Source organism: Artemia sp. Qi Xiang Cuo, chromosome 12, assembly GCF_049724085.1.
Source record: "Artemia sp. Qi Xiang Cuo chromosome 12, ASM4972408v1, whole genome shotgun sequence".
Lineage (NCBI taxonomy): Eukaryota > Metazoa > Arthropoda > Branchiopoda > Anostraca > Artemiidae > Artemia > Artemia sp. Qi Xiang Cuo.
The window spans coordinates 6,918,223-6,938,837 of record NC_142805.1 but is presented as its reverse complement, the minus strand read 5'-3'; the positions used below and the strand labels follow the sequence as shown (position 1 = coordinate 6,938,837).

Sequence of the window (20,615 nt, the reverse complement as noted above, 5' to 3'; positions counted from 1 at the left end):
ACAGATGCAATCCGCGTCTCGATCATAATTCAACGAATTATGAGCATGTTCGTTTTGACAAAAAGTTGTTAATATTTAATAAATCTATCCTTTTTTGTTCAATGCAAGAACAAAATTAGCAGCTGGAACAATTGAAAATTTACTTCATAGTTAATGCATATAAATATGGTTAACCAGCACTTTTGTTTGTTTACGTCTTCACAATCATCATCAAAGTGGGAAAAACAGAGGCGTGTGACCAAATTTACGAGAATTATTGACTATTAGTAAATTGTTCTGGGACTGTAGTTAGTTTGTATTGAATTTGAAGTAAATATTAATTGAAATAAAAACTAAACCGGTAACATACTACTATTACTTGTAACAATTCATTTCAGCATCAGGCCACCACAGGCCAAAGCAGGCTCCTCATCAATCCCTGTCCATTCAAAGGTTCCCGTTTTACATCCTCCAAGAATTTTGAATTCCTTATATATTTCCTAACGACCTTCACCCATCCCATTTGGGGACGAACTACTTTTGTTTGGCCCGACATGGTTGGCCAGAAAGGACAATCCCTAGCAATCTGTCATCCTTCATTCATGGAACTTGTTCTAGCCATCTCAGCCTTTCTCTCATCATAGTTCGAAGATACGGAAGATACTGACGTTTTTCGTAAAGCTTGCCTTTTAAGATACGGTCAGTCCTACAGGTATCTACAATTATGTATAAAATGCCTTTGAAAAGTGTCTAACATATCTTGCTTTGTTTTCCAGAGCCCAATCGTTTCAGAACTGTTTTTAAATTCTGCCATCGCTGTAACTATTAATGTTCTACCTTGGGTCGCAAATTTATCTTTCTATTGTTCAAAATAATTTTATACTAGCCTGCCTAGGTAATGAAGCCATTCATTTGATTGATCTCCTCATTGCACAGCATCATCTCTTCCCCATTATTTTGCCCAGTTTTATCTCTTCACCATCAGTTTTCCCAGTTTGTTACCTTTTTTCCATAAGAATCTTATATGTCTTCGGGGCATATCTTATAACCCTTGCCCCGAGGGCCTTAGGGGGAAGGTACATATCCTCAAAGACATAATTGCTGGACGTTTCAACTACACTACAAAAATGGCTTTCTCAAGATTTTAATCGGAATTGATTAAGGAAATGATGGGCGTCTGGGGGGGGGCTGGTTACTTTCCAGTCACTTTAGAGCATTAAAGAGGGTGCTACCCCTTTCAATTTCCAATCGAGTAAATCCTTTTCGAAGTTTCTACGACAACAAATGGCCATCTCAACATTTCTATCAGATACAAATCGGAAATTACGACTTGTGCGTCTGAAGGGGAGGTGTCTGACCTCTAATAACTTTGATTCTTAGAAAGGACACTAGAAAATCTGATTATCAATCCAATAAGCTACCTCCGAAGTTTATACGACCACTCTTTCTATAAAAACCTTATATGCCCCAAGAGCTGCCCTCTAAACACTTTCGACAATTTAAAAAAACACTAGATCTTCTGATTACCAGTCCCATGAGCCCCCTCCAAAGTCTATACGATTGCTCTTTCTATAAGAACCTGGGGGGGGGGGGTTGTCGTCCTTAAAGACACAAAGTCCCGACCTTTCAACATGCGAAGAAAATAGAATATCAAATGGTGGGAAAACTTATTTTAATTGGTTTTAATAACCATTGTAGTGAGAATAATTCACTATGAAAACAAACAGTTGCCCCAGGCAAGGTAGAATAAGGGAAAGTTGTGTTTTTACTTAAATGAATTATAGATGAAAGGCTTACTGATGGGATAAATATTTTCATAATAAACACCCGCCTTCCAAAGGTCATAAAGCAATAAGTACCATTTAGATAATACAAAATTAGACCAGAACAAATGTCTTCATAACAAAAAACAACCCGATATAGCCCACAGATCACGAAAACTGATAGATTAAAACTAAGATATTGCTCATAAGCCCCTTTGACAGCCTGCATACATAAAGCATGTTTTTATTTAGTTCAAATTTTCCCCTCAATTTTCTTCAACGTAATTCTTAAGATATTACTGATACGCCCTTGTTACAACCTGTATAAACATAATGTGAATTTTATTTAGCTCAACTTTCCCCTCAACAATCCCTTTTGAATCTTGTAGAGGAGGGAGGGGACAAGTTTGGCCGAAACCCAAAAAATCTAAACTATGCGGGGATAACGTTAGAATTATTCATAAGCATATAGACACTCCAGGATAGCAAAGAAATAATGGCTGAACACCACCTATTCCCCATGCTGGCACCAACCCTTTAAACCCAAGTTGGGATCGGGGAGTTTATCTTGATTTAAGCTACGAAAAAAATTATACGGGTCATTGGGCTGACTTTTCTTTGATAAAAAAAAATGGTTTCAATCTAAGATCTATTCAACAGCAAAGTCTTATTTCATTTATTTTTTACTTACATATGCTCTATGACATGGCTTATTAGCACAAATCTCTATTTAATCAATTACATATTTAATTCTAAAGTTAAAATCTGGTTCTATTTGATGAACCTAAATTCTTACAAAGAAAAATATTTCTAGTTGTCTTAAAACGGCACCCCTTAATGCGAGTTGAGTGCTACATTTCTTTGGCTCTCGGATCCCACTTGGCTATAGCTCTGAGGATTTATAAAGCTTCTGCGTCAACCTTAAGCCTCCAGGCTTGACTACTAACATGAAAAGTTGAGATCTTTGTACATTAAAAAGTTCCTAAACTTTCATCTCCCATTTACTGTAAAATACATGAAAATATATGTCTATGAACGGAACATAATAAAGTTCGAAATAGTGTTTATGCTAGAAAAAGAACCACATATTTCTAAAAATTATCACAAAATTGTGGTGATGTGAGTTCGTCCCGAAAAATTCAAGAAGACAATTAAAGATAGACTGATCATATCCATTGGAAATCAGTGTCTCTGGACGAATATTTCAAATTTGTTGAATCGTGAAAATTCATTAAGCAAAGCATCATTAGCATTGTGAGTCCAGAAATAATAAGCCAAAATGTTCAGGGATGTTGTGGAGTCTATTCATCAATAAGCTTCAAATAATTCCATTTCAAACTCTTAAAGCACGAAGAATCCAAGAAATAAACTGAATAACTCGCGCATTACAATTTTTGACTTGAAAAATATGGTCTCCCAGACTCGTGGCTTGTTGCAGGGTTGTCACCTGTTGTGAAGTAGTGTCGAGCAAAACAAATGGTAAAATAAGAAATAACAATCTATTTTTTCTGCCAGACTTGTTATACAGATGGTTAGTTTTTTAAAAAAAGTTGAAACTTAAAAAAAAATGTTAAACACATAAAAAAGTATTAGGCCTTAAAAAAAAAAATTAGAACTTACAATTTACACTCAAATGAGCACTCTAACGAGTTTCTAAGATAGTCCTTTCATTTTTAAGAGCCAAGAAAGCGTTTTGGCCCTGTTTTTGGTCATTTTACGATCTGCATTTTGAGAGAAAGAAATATATATATATATATATATATATATATATATATATATATATATATATATATATATATATATATATATATATATATATATATATATATATATATATATATATATATATATATATATATATATATATATATATATATATATATATTATATCATTATATACTTAACTACTATAATTATATAATTAACTACATTATTTATATAGTTTTCGGGTATTTTATTTGGTTGGTAATGGCAACCTATATTTACTTGTTGTTTTATGTCATACGTATTAGTGTATTATATAGCATGTTAATAAGTTATGATTTATGATCATGACGGCGAGGAAGTACAGATCATCGTTACACCAGGGCATGACGCTGGTTAGGTACAGACCGTCATTACATAAAAAAGTCTTATATAACGCCTTGGACATATAGACTGTCAGTTACATTAGGTCATAACGCCTAGCTCGTAAAGAACGTCGCCACATAAAGTCTTAACACCAAGGGTGTACATATTGTCTTTATAAGGTCATAACGCCAAGGGTGTTCAGATCTTTACCATATAAGGTCATAACACCTCGGGTGTACATACAGTTCATTATGTAAGGTCATAACGCTTGGAGCGTAAAGACTATCAATATTTATGGTAATAATGTCCTGGGGCGCACAGAACCCAATTACTTACGGCTATAGCTTTTTCCGGCGTTGGCCTTCTAGATCTGGTTCTCGCAAGATGTAAGTTGTTTTAGTGATTCCAGCTAATTTTTTAGTCCCGGTAACTAATTTAAACATTGTATAGTTGCCTATTTATGTGTATAAAGGTATATTATAGGGGAAATATACTGTATATATTTAAAAACTAAGCACGACGTTAATGCTTAAAACGAATAGAAATTACTCTGTATGCCATCCTACTAAATTATCACTCTTTAGACTAATTTTTTTAGCGGACCTCTATTAATCTTTTAAAGAAATGATCAAGACTAGAAATATCATATTTCAAATGTGTCTTTGTGCATTTTGTGACTCTCTTGACTCCGTTTTTGCTCAATAAACTCACTTGAATTTAAGTAAACAGTATATGAAAGCAATCCTCCCTCCGCTTACCCAACAGTCAATAAATGTGAGGCGATCGATTGCAAAAAAAAAAATCATCCCTATGTTAGAATGAGCGTGGAAATAAGTGAGGATGTTAGTCCACCTGCTTAGAGAAGAAGTGGATATTGAAGATGATACCCAGGTGTTTGAATTCTACCGTTACTTTTGCTCTATGATCAAATTTCTATGCTCATAAATCTGTCAATGGAGGCTACTATTGCCAGAAATAGTTCCAAGTTATGATAAATTCAATAAATTAACATTGGAGAATCATTGTTTGGAGATTCGTAAACTTGGTAGTTTTGATGTTGCAGGTGTTAGCAGGTGTTAGGTCTTGATTTTTTTTTTTTTTTTTTTTTTTGAAAAAGTTTTTTCTTTGTTTTTTTTCACATTAAAAAAGAAAAACAAACTGAAACCAAAGATCGCTTAAATTGTTTTGTCCTACCTGTGGTTTTTCTATGCATTTGATAGGAAAGAATTTAAAAGAAAGAAAACTGTCAAAAAATAAGATGTTTCTAAAGAGTGAAGTAAATGATTTGTCAAAATGCTTTATTTGGATGAATTTCACTAAAAATAAATATGATGACCCTACAGACTCACTGGAAGGCTAAAGTATCACTTGTGCTTGATTGGAAACTAAATAAGACATTTGCTGAAATTGAAAGTTTGATTTAGCCAACTGATTTTCTATATAAGTAGAGGAATGTATTTCAAATGAAGTCACCATAGATGAACATGCATTAGCCTACAAAGTAGACTGTCAATAGCCCTTTTTCATAAAAAAATTATCAAACTAAAAAGAAAAGCCTGGGCGGCCCTTTCCTTAAAATATTTACTCATGCGTGCATACTACAGAATATCAACCACTAAAATTTTTACCAAATCAAGGCAGGTTTCAGCCGATCAACAAAAACATCCCCCTAAATTTTCCCAAAGTATTCACCTATATTAATAAAAATAAAATGTGCTCCTATATTATGTAGGATTAAAGTTTATACGTTTAGTCAACTACCAATAGAAAGCAAGCTGTTATATAAAACGGAAAAGCAAAAACAATATTGACAATATATTCAATATACTTTTCAAAGATATAATTGTTGTAGAAACTTTTTCTTTGAAAACAGTTATATCCAACAGGAAGTTTTTCTATAGCACGAAATATAGGATAAATTTTAACGTGAACTTTTAAAAAAACATACAAAACCCTTATACACTGACAAACTCAAAGGCTTTTACATCAGTATGAGCTCTTTTATGATTTGATAACCCAGAATTTGAAGCAAAACGTTTCTCACAAACGCCACATTCAAAAGGTTTTTCACCCGTATGACTTCTTTGATGATTTGATAACCCTGAATTTGAATCAAAACGTTTCTCACAAACGCCACATTCGAAAGGTTTTTCTCCTGTATGAATTCTTTTATGACTAGATAAACTCGATTTTTGAGAAAAACATTTCTTACAAATGTCACATTCAAAAGGTTTTTCTCCAGTATGAGTACCTTGATGACGAAATAGGTCGGCTTTTCGGTAGAAGGTTTTCTCACATACATTACATTCAAAAGGTTTCTTTCCAGTATGAGTTCTTTTGTGATACGATAAACTTTATCTTTAATAAAAACATTTGTTACATATATCACATTCAAAAGGTTTTTCTCCAGTATGAGTTCTTTGATGAAGAAATAAGTTGGCTTTTTGGTAGAAGGTTTTCTCACATACATTACATTGAAAAGGTTTTTCTCCAGTGTGAGTTCTTTGATGACTAGATAAACTCGATTTTTGAGAAAAACATTTCTTACATATATCACATTCAAAAGATTTTTCTCCAGTATGAGTTTTTTTGTGATAAGATAAACTGGAACTTGCAGTAAAACATTTGTTACATATACCACATTCAAAAGGTTTTTCTCCAGTATGAGTACCTTGATGATCAAATATGTGGGCTTTTCGGTAGAAGGTTTTCTCACATATATTACATTCGAAAGGTTTCTTTCCACTATGAGTTCTCTTGTGACGAGATACACGGGAACTTGTAGGAAAACGTTTGTCACATACATTACATTCAAAAGGTTTTTCTCCGATGTGAGTTTTTCGATGATCAAATAGGTTACCTTTTCGGTAGAAGGTTTTCTCACATACATTACATTGAAAAGGTTTTTCTCCAGTGTGAGTTCTTCGATGACAGGATAATCTTAAATTTGTAGTAAAACGTTTCATATATCACATTCATATATGATATGAATATACATATATCACATTCAAAAGGTTTTTCTCCAGTATGAATTCTTTGATGAACGGATAAACTGAAATTTGTAGTAAAATGTTTCTTACATATATCACATTCGAAAGGTCTTTTTTCAGCATGAGAAACCTCCTGTTGTGCCACATCACTTTCAGCAAATTCATAAATGTGACTTGGAATCTCATTTCGACAATTCAAATCCATTTCGTTTTTTAGACATATTCTGGTAAGACCTGGCATGCTAAGTAATCCACATTCTTGTTTGCTGATATGCTCATCAGAGGACGCTCCAACAGGGAGAACTATAATAAAAAAAAATCACTCAAAATAAATCCTTAAAACTTTGATTTTTGTAGCCCATTCTTTATTTAGTACACATCTCAGCATTTATAGTTTATAACCTTACACAGTTATTATAAATTTAATTTTAATAACTCTTACCTCAGTCTTTAATTTATAAAAGCCAATTTGAGGCCTTATTCTTATAAGAGTTCTAATTATTTATTCCTTCTTTTATTTGATAATTCAGTATTCTGGCTATGTGTAGCTTTGGTTCAGGGTGGCTTCTGTCTTGAAAGCAAATCAATAATTTCTGATATAGCTCTTTTTAGTCAAATCATCCAAAGAAACGTTTTTTTTTATATTTTCCATATATCATGGTATATTTCCTAAATTTCTAGAAGGTAGATAATGTAGGTAGCATGTGGTAGGTAGGAGGATAACAAAAGTGTCTTACTTTCTCTTGTTACCAGCACAAATGTCTAAAATAACTTTTTTATGCAAAAAATCAGGACGTTTCCGGCGATCAAACAACTAAAAACTTAAACTATACTATTTACCAGAAAAAAAATAAACACAAATCAAGTCTCAAAAACTGTATCCATATATGACATAACAACTAACACCACAACTTCTGTGAAAGGCAATAATTATGAGGAAGCCAAGCTTTTATTTGATTTCAAAATCAATCCAACTGATTGGGCCCCTTTCAAATTATTCAGTTCTTTGGCAACAGTGTTGCATTCAAGTGAAACTAAGGTGTATTAAGAGAATGATTAAACTATGGAGCTGTACATTGGCATATTCCTACTACTATTGGCAACTCACCGAAGCACCAAGCCACCAGAGGCCAACATAGCTATGCACGCTCCGCCTCCATCCCAAACTAATCAAAACTTTCCTCTTTACATCGAGAAAATTTACCTTAAATATTTCTTTAATAGACTCTTCCGCCACAGCCGTGGACGACCTATTTTCCGTTTAGCCCTAGACGGTTGGCCAAAAAGGGCAATCTTTGGCAATATGTTTGGCAATGTTCAAAGAAAGTTCCCTAACAATTTCAATCTTCCTCTCATTGTGGCCCTAGATAAAGGGTTAGAGCCATATTTTTCGTATAGCCTACTGTTTGAAATACGGTCAGTCAGTCAGGTACCCAATACAATCCGTAAGCAATTTCTCTGGGAAACATCTATCAAAACTTCCACCGTTTTTTGGAGCCCCCATGCTTCATAACCATATTTGACCACTATCATTAATTTTCAAACCTGTTCTAGTATCTTGAATCGCAAAACCTCTAAAATTTCAATCATTTTGCTCAAACTTTCATCTAGGATTCTTAAATGATCAGCATTACCTAAGTCGAGGAAAGTTTTTCTTTCCCATTTGATTCCTTTTTCTTCCATTGCAATTGCTGTGCTACTTGAGACAAATTCTATCAAAATAATCCCTATAATTGAGGATAGAACACAACCCTGCAGAACTCCTGATAGAATATGAACTAGCTAATTACCTTCTTTCTATCTTAACCGCAGAAGTGCTATTCTCGTCCAGTAATCATTTAATGCATTTGTTTAGTATCAAAGGCAGCGCAATAGCGCTTCTTAAGTAAAGAACGATGTTGGCAAAATGTATTATTTTTTCTTTCTTTCTTTAGACCAGGGCAATTCGTATCAAAGGAGTTGTCGTAGAAACTTCGAAAAGAGCTCATTTGATTGTAAATTGGAGTGGCTTGTGTCCTTTTTAATAGTCGAAAATGATTGGAGGCAACTAACACCCCTTTCACACCCATCATTTCCCAAACAAATCCAATGAAAATTTTGAGATAGCCATTTTGTTCAGCGTAGTTGTTTTCCGCATAGAATTTTTATTTTTGAGGAGGACCTTCCCCCTCAGCCTTCAGGGCAAGGGTTGTAAGTTATGCCCAGGGGGCATATAAGGTTCTTATAGAAAGCGTTGTCATCGACAACTCAAAAAGGGCTCGTTCGAGTGGAAATTTCAAAGGGCTAGGGGCATTTTGAATGGTCGAAAGTGATTCGAGGGCAACTAACCCCCCTCTAACGCCCATCATTTCCCCAAACTCATACACTCAAAATTTTGAGATAGCCAGTTTGTTCAACTTCGTTGAAAATTGTGAAAATTAGGTCTTTGAGGATGACAACCCCCCACAGCCCTCAGGGCACGGGTTTTATGTTATGCCCTGGAGGTAAAAAAGGTATTTTTTATAGAAAGTGTTGTCGTTGAAACTTCAAAAAGGGCTCATTCTATTGGAAATTTAAATGGCTAGTGCCCTTTTTGATGGTCGAAAGTGATTGGAGGGCAACTAACACCCCTTCCATTTCCACCATTTATCCAAACAAATCCAATCAATATTTTGAGATAGCCATTTTTTTCAAATTAGTTGAAAGGTTGGAAATTATATCTAAGAGGATGACACTCCCCCCACAGCCCTCAGAGTATGGGATGAAAGTTATGCCCTGGTGGCATGTAAGGTTTTTATTGAAAGCTTTGTTGTAGAAACTTGGAAAAGGGCTCATTCGATTGGAAATTCAAAGCGCTAGTGCCCTTTTTGATGGTCGAAAGTGATTTTAGGGCAACTAGCCCCCCTCTCACGACCACCTTTTCCCCAAACACATACAATCAAAATTTTTAGATGGCCATTTTGTTCAACGTAGTTAAGAGTTTTAGGAATTAGGTCTTTGAGGATGATAACCCTCTCAGAGCCCTCGGGGCAAGGGTTGTAAGTTATGCCCTGGGGGTATATAAGTTTTTATAGATAGTAATGTTGTAGAAACTTCAAAAGTGGCTCATTCGATTGGAAATTACAAAGGCTTGTGCCCTTTTTAATAGTCGAAAGTGACTGGAGAACCACCCAGTCACTGGAGTGACTGGAGAAACACCTCTCTCACAACTACCATTTCCACAAACACATCCAATCAATATTTTGAATTAGCCATTTTGTTCAACGTAATTGAAAGGTCTGAACATTATGCTTTTGAGGATGATAATCCAACCGGAGTCCTCAGGGAAATGGTTCTAAGTTATATCCTGGAGGCTTATAAGTTTTTTTATAGAAAGCCTTCTAGTAGAAACTTCAAAAAGGAATCATTCGACTGAAAATTGAGATGGCTAGTGCCCTTTTTAATAGTCGAAAGTGATTGAATGACAAGTAACCCCCCTCTCCACCCAGCATTTCCCCAAACAAAACCAATCAAAATTTTGAGATAGCCATTTTGTTCAACGTAGTTGGAAGAATCGAAAATTATCTATTTGATGATAACAACCCCCTCACAGACCTCAAGTTAAGGGTTGTAAGTTATACCCTGGGGCATATAAGGTTTTTATAGAAAGCGTTGTCGTAGAAACTTCCAAAGGGGCTCATTCGATTGGAAATTGAAAGGGCTAGTGCCCTTTTTAATAGTCGGAATTGATTGGAGGCCAACTAACTCCCTCTCATTGGAGGCCATCTTAATGAGCAAAATAGATAAGTTACATTTTAGCCTCAGCCAATGAACGACTCTATTAAGTTTTGAAATTTGCTAAGATAGTGGGTAATAAAAAAGTTACTTAATACAATTTTTGTCAGGAAGTTTAAATTATAAGAGTGTTGTAAACGTTCGAATCATCAAAATATTTAAAACAAATCATTGGATAGAGAGTTCGCATAATGTAGTGAGTTTGCGAACACAATTACAAAATAGCGGCCCCCTCCACAGGACTTGGGCAAATCGTGAGAAAGCTAGTAGAACGCAGGAGCGATTTTTATGTGATATAGTGAAAAAAAGTGTTTTTTGAGGCATTCGTAAATCAGATTCAGGCATTCGTAAATTAGAATTATTACTATTGGCATTCAGGCATTGCAATTCAAATTATTATGCAGTCATTGTAGAGACTTGGTCATTATTATCCCTGCTTCTATTTGTCGTCAATTGAAGTGAGAATTGTTGTACACCTAAAATGTAAGTCACAATAAATATATTGTTTTTTTATTTGTGTTTATTTTATTTTATATGTATGTATCTAGTCGCACGGCAGGTAATTAGTTAGTAGGCCTCCAATGGTAGCGCTCCCAGGAATCTGATTTCTACATAATATTAGAGGTAATGGATTTCCAGATCACTCAAGGAAAAGAGGTTACATTTATATAGTTACATATTTTGTTTTCTCGCTTTTAGCGGGTGGTACGGTCAACCATTAACATTACTCCCCATTGCTGTGGCGCTGGCCTCGATGGCACAATCTTTAGCGCTATAAGTGGCGCTATCGAAGAAGTTATAGGGTGTAAGTTCACAGCTTTAAAGCATAGCATTACATTGACGCGGTCAATCATTATTACCACAATTAGGGTCAGTCTAATTTTTTTTATTGCTACACGCCCACCATTTCCCCAAACACATTCAATCAAAATTTTGAGATAGCCATTTTATTCAGCGTAGTTGATTTCCAGATAGAAATTATGTTTTTGAGGAGGACACTCCCACACAGGCCTCAGGGCAAGAGTTGTAAGTTATGCCCTTGGGGCATACAAATTTTTAAAGAAAATGTTGTCATAGAAACTTAAAAAAGGCTCATCCGATTGGAAACTCAAAGGGCTAGTACCCTTTTTAATAGTCGAAAGTGATTGGAGGGTAACAAACCCCCTCTCACGCCCACCTTTCCCCCAAACACATCCACACAAAATTTTGAGATAGATATTTTGTTCAACGTAGCTGAAAGTTTTGGAAATTAGGTTTTTGAGGATTACGACCCCACAGCCCTCGGGGCAAGGGTTGTAAGTTATGCCCTGGGGGAATATAAGGTTCTTATAGAAAGCATTGTCGTAGAAACTTCAAAAAGGGCTCATTCGATTGAAAATTGGAATTGCTAGTCCCCTTTTTAATATTCGAAAGTGATTGGAAGCCAACTAACACCCCTTCCACGCCCACCATTTCCCCAAACAAATCCAGTCAAAATTTTGAGACAGCCATTTTGTTCAACGCAGTTGAAAGTTCTGGAAATTGTAGGTATGAACAGGACACTCCCCCCAGAGTCTTCAGGGCAATGGTTATAAGTTTTGCCCTGGGGGCATATAAGGCTTTATTGAATCTTTGTCGTAAAAACTTGAAAAAGGGCTCATTCAATTGGAAATTAAAAGGGCTACTGCCCTTTTTAGTAGTCGAAAGTGCTTTGAGGGCAAGTAACCCCCATCTCACGCTCAACTTTTCCCCAATCACATCCAATCAAATTTTTTAGATAGCCATTTTATTCAAAGTAGTGGAAAGTCCTGGAAATTAGGTCTTTGAGGATGACAACCCTACCCTCCCCACAACCCTCAGGGCAAGAGTTGTAAGTTATACCATGAGGGCATATAAGGTATTTATAAAAAGTTTTGTCGTAGAAACTTCCAAAAGGGCTCATTTAATTGGAAATTGAAACGGCTAGTGCCCTTTCTAAAAGTCAAAACTTGAATAGAGAGCAACTATCACCCCTCTCACGCCCACTATTTCCCCAAACATAGTCAGTCAAAGTTTTGAGATAGCCATTTTGTTCAACCTGTTTGAAAGTTCTGGAAATTATGTATGTAGGATGACAAACCCCCCAGAGCCTCCAGGGTAAAGGTTACAAATTATGCCCTGAGGGCATATAAGGCTTTTATAGATAGCTATGTCGTAGTAACTTCAAAAGGGGCTCATTCGCTTGAAAATTAAGAGGGATAGTGCCCTTTCTAATAGTTGAAAGTGATTGGAGGGTAACAAACCCCCTCTCACGCCCACCATTTCCCCTAACACATCCAATCAAAATTTTCTGATAGCCATTTTATTTAACGTAGTTGAAAGCTCTGGTAATTAGTAGGTCTTTTGAGGGTGACACTACCCCCCAGAGCTCTCAGGGCTAAGGTTGTAAATTATGCCCTTGGGGCATATAAGGTTTTCATTGAAAGCTTTGTCGTAGAAACTTTAAAAAGGGCTCATTCGATCGGAAATTGAAAGGACTAGTGCCCATTTTATTAGTCAAAAGTGATTGGAGGGTAAATAACACCCTCTTATTGTTATTTTGGTTTCTCAAAAAAATAAGTTTCTCAAAAAAAGTAAAGAACTCCATTAAACCAAAAATGAACAAAAATAAAATCAAATAATCAACCAATCATACAACTACCAAAAATCAGTATCAATAAATAAATGAAACCTAAAACAAACAGAAATTAAAATAAGTCAAACTCAAAACGAGTAGAAATTAATCGGAGTAGGGTTCTAAACCCTATGCTTTCTAAAAGCCAGAATATAATTTGTACTTTACTGAAAAGAATTCTTTTGTATGTTTTCACTTTTATAACTCTAAGAAATAAAAAAAAAATTAAAATTTTAAGGAATAAATATCCTTATATGTATATTAAACTGACAATGCATATTTTTTCAGTAAATTCATAGTTTTTTTTCAGTAAAGTACATATTATATTCTGACTATTAGAAAGCAAAAGGGGTTAGAATCCTGCTCAGATTAATTTCTGCTCGTTTTGAGGTTGACTTATTTCAATTTCTGTTCGTTTTGGGTTTCATTTATTTATTGATACTGATTTGTGGTAGTTGTATGCTTGGTACATTATTTGGTTCTATTTTTTTCATTTTTGGTTTAATGGAGTTTATTATTTTTTTTTAGGAAAACTTATTTTGCGCAAAAAGTTTTATTTTTAATTATTCTTCTTAACAGGCTATTGTTTCACATTTGCCAGAGTCGCCAAATTTAGGAGGAAATCCATCCTTTTCAGAGAATTTATCCCTAATCTATGGGTTCTTGTAAAGGAAATACAGTTCTAGTTGAGGGGCCTCTTGTAACCATGGAAAATAATTGAATCAGGGGTATGCAACTTTCAGGACCTAGAATCCAGGAAGGGTGCTTTCATGTTTCTGTCCTGCGATTTCTCTATTTTTAGAGCTTAAAAGATTCCATTTATAGGTAGCCTAGGCTATATACGAATCAAAATTTTTGGTAAATTTTTCACTTCACCGATAATTTAGATAGCTATGGAACTATCTTGAATTTTCGGGCTCTTTTTCCTTGGCTTTAGTGTTTTAAAACACTATTCCTACTATTTAGTAGGAATAATGTTTAGTAGTGTTTTAAAACATGAACTTTTAGGTAAATATACAAAAAAATATAAAGAAATACTGAATGATATTTTAATATAATATCTCTTTCGCTTTTCTGTTTTGGAATTTTGAATATGTAGATTGTTTTCAAACCAGCTTGAAGAACTTTAAATCTGTAATTGGTTCAGGATACCAATAAAACACTTTGTTTTATAACTCACATCTAGACCACTCTTTATTTGTTCAGAATGGTCTTTGCTCAGTGACCTCTAGGATTTTAATAAGGAATGAATGAAACTCATTTTGCATTTAATTTTGAATAGTTTTACTAGTATGCATGCACTTCACAAGTTTTACCTAACATAGGGATACTATAAAGATCTTATGGTAGAGGCTCCACTGTGCTGGGTAAAGAAAGCAAAGCCTCGAAACCCGTTAAGGCAGGTGATATTTCTTCTGATGAGCCCTAATGAAAGGTACTACTTGGAAATATTTCGATAGATTTAAGGTGCTTTTGCTTGTGAATTTACAACGACTTACATTTATTGATGATGATTTTGCATGGATTTGGACATTTCTATTTGGTTGATGGTTCGGTTATACTGTTTGATCCTAGGTAGTTGGATAGATGAGTAAGGTCAAAACCTCGTTCAGGTGCACATTTATCTCAATTGCTGGATTAGGATGACAGTCTTTTTCTTGTTCTTCTCTCTCTCTCTCATTTTTTTTTCTTGCCGAGTAATTACCTCTAAAACATTATTTATAACATTCGAAAGATTTTACTCCAGTATGAGTTGTTTGATGATACGATAAACTCTCACTTGACGTGAAACATTTCTTACATATTTCTTACATTTCTTACATTCGCATTCGAAAGGTTTTTCTCCAGTATGAGTTCTTTAATGAAGAAACAGGTTGGCTTTTTGGTAGAAGGTTTCCTCGCACACATTACATTCAAAAGGCTTTTCCCCCGTATGGGCCCTTTGATGAACAAATAGGTTGCCTTTTAAAGGGAATATTTTCTTACATATGTTACATTCGAAGGGTTTTCGTTAGTGTGAGTGTTTTTATGATCAGATAAACTTCTGTTGGTAGCAACACGTTTCTTACAGATAAAATTAAATAAAAAAAAACAAGTTTTTCTTAACTTAAAGTAAGGAGCGACGTAAAGAGCGAGGTGTTGAGAAGGGGACAGACCCTTTCATATACAGAATAATTTCTGTTCGTTTTAAGTTTTAAGGTCACTCCTTACTTTCAGCTAAAAAAAACTTTTTTTCTATTTTATTTTTGAAATTTTTCGAATTAATGCAGGTTTTGATTCTGCCTCACCTTACATGAATAATTAAAACAAAATTTACATATTAATTTTACTTTTATTTGGTTAAATCGCTTTCTCAAAACTTGTTTAATTTTATTTACGAACTTTTTTATTAGTAATAAATATATATAACTTACATAACTAACTTCTATATTCATTTATTTTTAATACGTATATTAGGGGGATCACCCCCTAGTCAATACCTCGCTCTTTAAGGTAAAGTTCGAATTTTGCTCCAATTCTGTAAAAATGACCGCTTAATCACAAAGATCGTTATTTAGAATAAATAGCTCTTATGAAAGTACCAAAAAACCTTTGGCTTACAGAGCGAGGTATTGACTAAGGGGCGAACCCAATCATAGACGAAATATTTTCTGTTCGTTTTAAGTTTTGATGTTACTCCTAATTTTCAGTTGGAAAACTTGTTTTTTTTATATTTAATTTCTTATTTTTTTTTAATAATGCTCGGAAATCCGGCAGTAGGAATGGGCCATGAGGTACAGGGGGCACCTCTGCTGCCATCTATAACCAGTCTAACTGTACAAGACCACACCTCTTTCTAGACCTGTTTGATGGTTATGTGGTTTGATATTGTTTCTGAATACTGTTCTGTTTGTTGATGGTTATATGATTTGATGTTTTTTCATAGTTCTGTTTGTTGATGGTTTTGTGGTTTGGTGGTTATATTTTTTGGTGGATATACGACTTGATGTAGTCTCATAATTCTGTTCTGTTTGTTGATGGTTATTTGGTTTGATACTTCATAGATATTTTTATGCCTATTGAATACAGACAGAAGTTTACATCATTGCCAGATAAGAGCGAGTCTAACGGAACAGGATTATGTGTTACTTTCTAGGTAAATCAGAGATGTTTTTACGCCTATTCAATCGGAACAGAAGTTTACATCATTGCCAGATAAGAGCGAGTCTAACGGGACAGGATCACGTGTTTCTTTTTACGGAAAGCGCTGTTTAAGCAGAGGGAAACTATCAAAATTGTCACTTTTCTGTACTTGAATGAGTTGGCTGAGAGCCTTGGGCAAAAACTATAAGAATCTGACAAACAGGTTTTATTCCAGTGCATATCTCCCCCCCCCAAAAAAAAAATCTTAAATACTTTATTTCAAAATATACTTTTTTTACTACTTAACCCCCTCCCCCTTCTCCCGCTATTTGTCACCAATTAATTCGTTCAAAAAGAAATTGTTTACTCAAAAAGTGTCATTTTCATATCAGGCGTTTAAAACCATCAGAATCTTCACACTTGCGATTTAAATAAAACTCTATGTGAATAAGTCTCAAAAGAGGTGCTTTTGTAAACAACCATTCGACCGTGTCAGGTTAGGAAATTAACAAAAACAAGGGTGACTGCTAGACATGGAAAGGATTAAGCTTGCGGGTTTGCGTAATTCTAACCAGTCTGAAAGAGAGGGAAACGAATTATTAGCAAAATTAATGCCGAAGAGATATTTTTAGCCCCTGTAAATTATGTAAAAGGCAGGGGGGTACTAACCGCCCCTTAGAGTGCATATTTTTTAGGTATTTTTGAAAGAGCGTGTAGGAAAGGAGAGACATAATTCCTTTTTTTTACCTCTCTTTCGATAAAGTTTCTTTTACATTCTCAGGGGGGGGGGTGGAAACTATAGTTTTTAACTTTGATAGTATTAGGCTAGAAAGCAACGTCTTTAATTTAGGGGAGTGGGATTGCATGAAGTCTATATTAAGTGTAAATTGGCTAGCTTTTTTACCTCTGATCGCAAATATTAGGCCTATTTGCTTTGTTTAAAATCTTTTTTTTTTAAATCTAATTTAAAGCCTATATGCTAAAACTGTATTAACAAGTCTATGTCTAAATGCCCCCTGTTTCTTGAGCTTACAACATTTCGAAAGTTATGCTATGGGTTTGTAGCCTACGGAACTATCTAAATTTGACAATTTACCCCCTCCTCCACAATTCCCAGTTTTTTCTTTAGCCCATTACCTTAGAGTTTTAATTAGAGTTATAGTTTAGTTTAGTTTTAGTAAGGAGCTTCTTTTAGCTGTAGTTTAATTTTAGTTTAGAGTTATAGTTAGAGTTATAGTTTTAGTTTAGTTACGAGTTATAGTTTAGAGTATAGAGTTTTAGTTTCGAGTCTTAACTTAGATTTTTAGTTAGAGTTGTAGTGTAGTTTAGTTTTACTTAAGAGATTTAGTTTAGATTATTAGCTTAGAGCTTTAGTTAGAGTTATAGTTTAGAATATTAGTTTACAGTTGTAGTTTAGAGTTTTAACCTAAAGTTTTAGTTTAAAATTGTAGTTTAATTATAGTTAAGAGTTTTAGAGTTTACAGTTTTAGCTTGGAGCCTTAGCTTAGAGTTTTAGTTAGAGTTATAGTTTAGTTTAGTTTTATCTAAGAGTTTTACCTTAGAGTCTTAGCTTACAGTTTTAATTAGAGTTATAGTTTAGTTTAGTTGTAGTTTAGAGTCTAGAGGTTTAAGTTGGAGTCTCAACTCTTAGAGTTTTAGTTAGAGTTATATTTTATTTTAGTTTTAGTTAAGAGTTTTAGTTTAGAGTTTTAGCCTAGAGTCTTAGCTTAGAGTTTTTAGTTACACTTATAGTTTAGCTTAGTATTAGATAGCAGTTTTAGTTTAGAGTTCTAGTTTAGTTTTAGTTAAGAGTTTTAGTTTAGAGTTGTAGTTTAGTTTTAGTTAAGAGTTTTAGTTTAGAGTTTAGAGTTTTAGCTTAGAGTTTTATCTTACAGTTTTATTTAGAGTTATAGTTTAGTTATGTTTTAGCTAAGAGCTTTAGTTTAGACCTGTAGTTTAGTTTTAGTTTAGAGTTTAGAGTTTTAGTTTAGTATTTTAGCTTAGAGTTTTAGTCAGAGTTGTAGTTTAGTTAATTTTAGTTTAGAGTTGTAGTTTAGTTTTAGTTAAGAGTCAAAGTTAAGAGTATAGAGTTTTAGTTTGGAGTTTTAGCTTAGAGTTTTATTTAGAGTTATATTTTAGTTTAGTTTTAGTTAAGAGTTTTAGCTTAGAGTTGTAGTTTAGTTTTAGTTTAGAGTTGTAGTTTAGATTTTTAGTTTAGTTTTAGTATAGAGTTTTAGTTCAGAGTTTAGAGTATTAGCTTAGAGTCTTAGCTTAGAGTTTTAGTTTAGTTTCAGTAAAGAGTTTTAGTTTAGAGCTTTAGTTTAGTTTTAGTTAAGAGTTTTAGTTTCGAGTTTAGGGTTTTAGTTTAGGGTTTTAGCTTAGAATTTTAGTTATAGTTATAGTTTAGTTTAGAATTGTAGTTTAGTTAAGAGTTCTAGTTTAGAGTTTTAGTTAGAGCTATAGTTTAGTTTAGTTTTAGTTAATGGTTTTAGTTTAGAGTTATAGTTTAGTTTTGGTTAAGAGTTTTAGTTTAGAGTATTAGCTTAGAGTCTTAGCTAAAACTGTAAGCTAACACTCTAAATTAAAACTCTAGACTATAAACTAAACAACAACTCTAAAATAAAATTCTTAACTAAAACTAAACTCTAAGCTCTAATTTAAAAGTCTTAACTGAAACTAAACTAAAACTCTAAACTAAAACTCTTAACTAAAACTAAACTATAACTCTAAACTAAAATTCTTAATTAATACTAAACTAAACTATAACTGTAACTAAAAACTCAAAGCTAAGACTCTAGGCTAAAACTCTAAACTAAAACTCTTAACTAAAACTAAACTACAACTCTCATATAAGACTTTTAACTAAAACTAAACTAATCAATTACTCTAACAAACACTATAATCTAAAACTCTAAACTAAAACTCTAAACTCTAAACGATAACCCTGAACTAAAACTAAACTACGATTCTAGGCTAAAGTTAACTGAACTTTATCTCTAACTATAATTCTATGCTAAACCCCTAAACTAAAACTATAAACTCTAAACCAAAACTCTTAACCAAAACTAAACTACAACTCTAAACTAAAACTCTTAAATAAGACTAAACTAAACTATAACTCTAACTAAAACTCTAAGATAAGACTCTAAGCTATAACTCTAAACTCTAAACTAAAACTAAACAACAACTCTAAACTAAAACTCATAACTAAAACTAAACCACAACTCTAAACTAAAACTCTTAACTAATACTACACTAAACTATAACTGTAACTAAAACTCTAAGCTCTAAAAACTCTAAACTAAACTACAAGTCCAAGAAAAATTCTTAAAAAAACTAAAATAAAATATAACTCTAAAATTCTAAGAGCTGAAACTCTAACTTAAAACTCTAGACTCTAAACACAAACTAAACTAAACTATAACTCTAACTAAAACTGAAAGCTAATACCGAACTATAACTCTAAACTAAAACTCTTATCGAAAACTAAGCTATAACTTCAAACTAAAACTCTTAACTAAAACTAAACTAAACTATAACTCTAGCTAGAACTCTAAGCTAAGACTCTAAGCTAAAACTCTAAACTCTAAAATTCTTAACTATAACTAAACTATAACTCTAAACTAAAACTCTTAAATAAAACTAAACTAAACTATAATTCTAACTAAATCTCTAAGCTAAGACTCTAAGATAAAACTATAAACTCTAACACTCTTAACTATAACTAAACTACAACTTTAAACTAAAAATTTAGTTTAAAACTTAAAACTAATACTCTAAACAATAACTCTAAACTAAAACTCTAAGATAAGAATCTAAATTAAATCTCTTAATAAAAACTAAACTAAACTATAACTCTAACTAAAACTCTAAGCCAAGACTCGAAACAAAAACTCTATACTCTAAACTAAAACTCTTAACTAAAACTAAACTATAAATATAACTCTAACTATAACTCTAAACTAAAACTAAACTACAGCTAAAAGAAACTCCTTACTAAAGTTAAACTAAACGATAGCTATAACTAAAACTCTAAGCTAATGGGCTAAAGAAAAAACCGGGAATTGTGGAGGAGGGGGTGCATTGTCAAATTTAGATAGTGACGTAGGCTACAAACCCATAGCATAAATTTCGAAATGTTATAAGCTCATGAAACAGGGAGTATTTAGATTTTGTTAGTTAGAGTTATAGTTTAGTGTAGTTTGAGTTAAAATCTTTAGTTTAGAGTTAGAGTTTTAGTTTATAGTCTTAGCTTAGAGTTTTAGTTATAGTTATAGTTTAGTTTAGTTTTAGTTGAGAATTTAG

General features: G+C 33.4%; 1 protein-coding gene and 1 long non-coding RNA gene across 4 annotated transcripts in view; one reads left to right on the top strand and one right to left on the bottom strand.

The window, feature by feature from the left end:
* The window catches only part of LOC148945712 (uncharacterized), a 263,265-nt gene that overhangs the window by 23,962 nt on the left and 218,688 nt on the right, over window positions 1–20,615 (top strand). The window lies entirely within an intron of this gene.
* Window positions 5,615–6,778, bottom strand: LOC148945715 (uncharacterized). The gene is given in 1 exon segment (XM_089098174.1): window positions 5,615–6,778. A coding segment is annotated over 1 exon segment (1,011 nt). The 3' UTR covers window positions 5,615–5,767.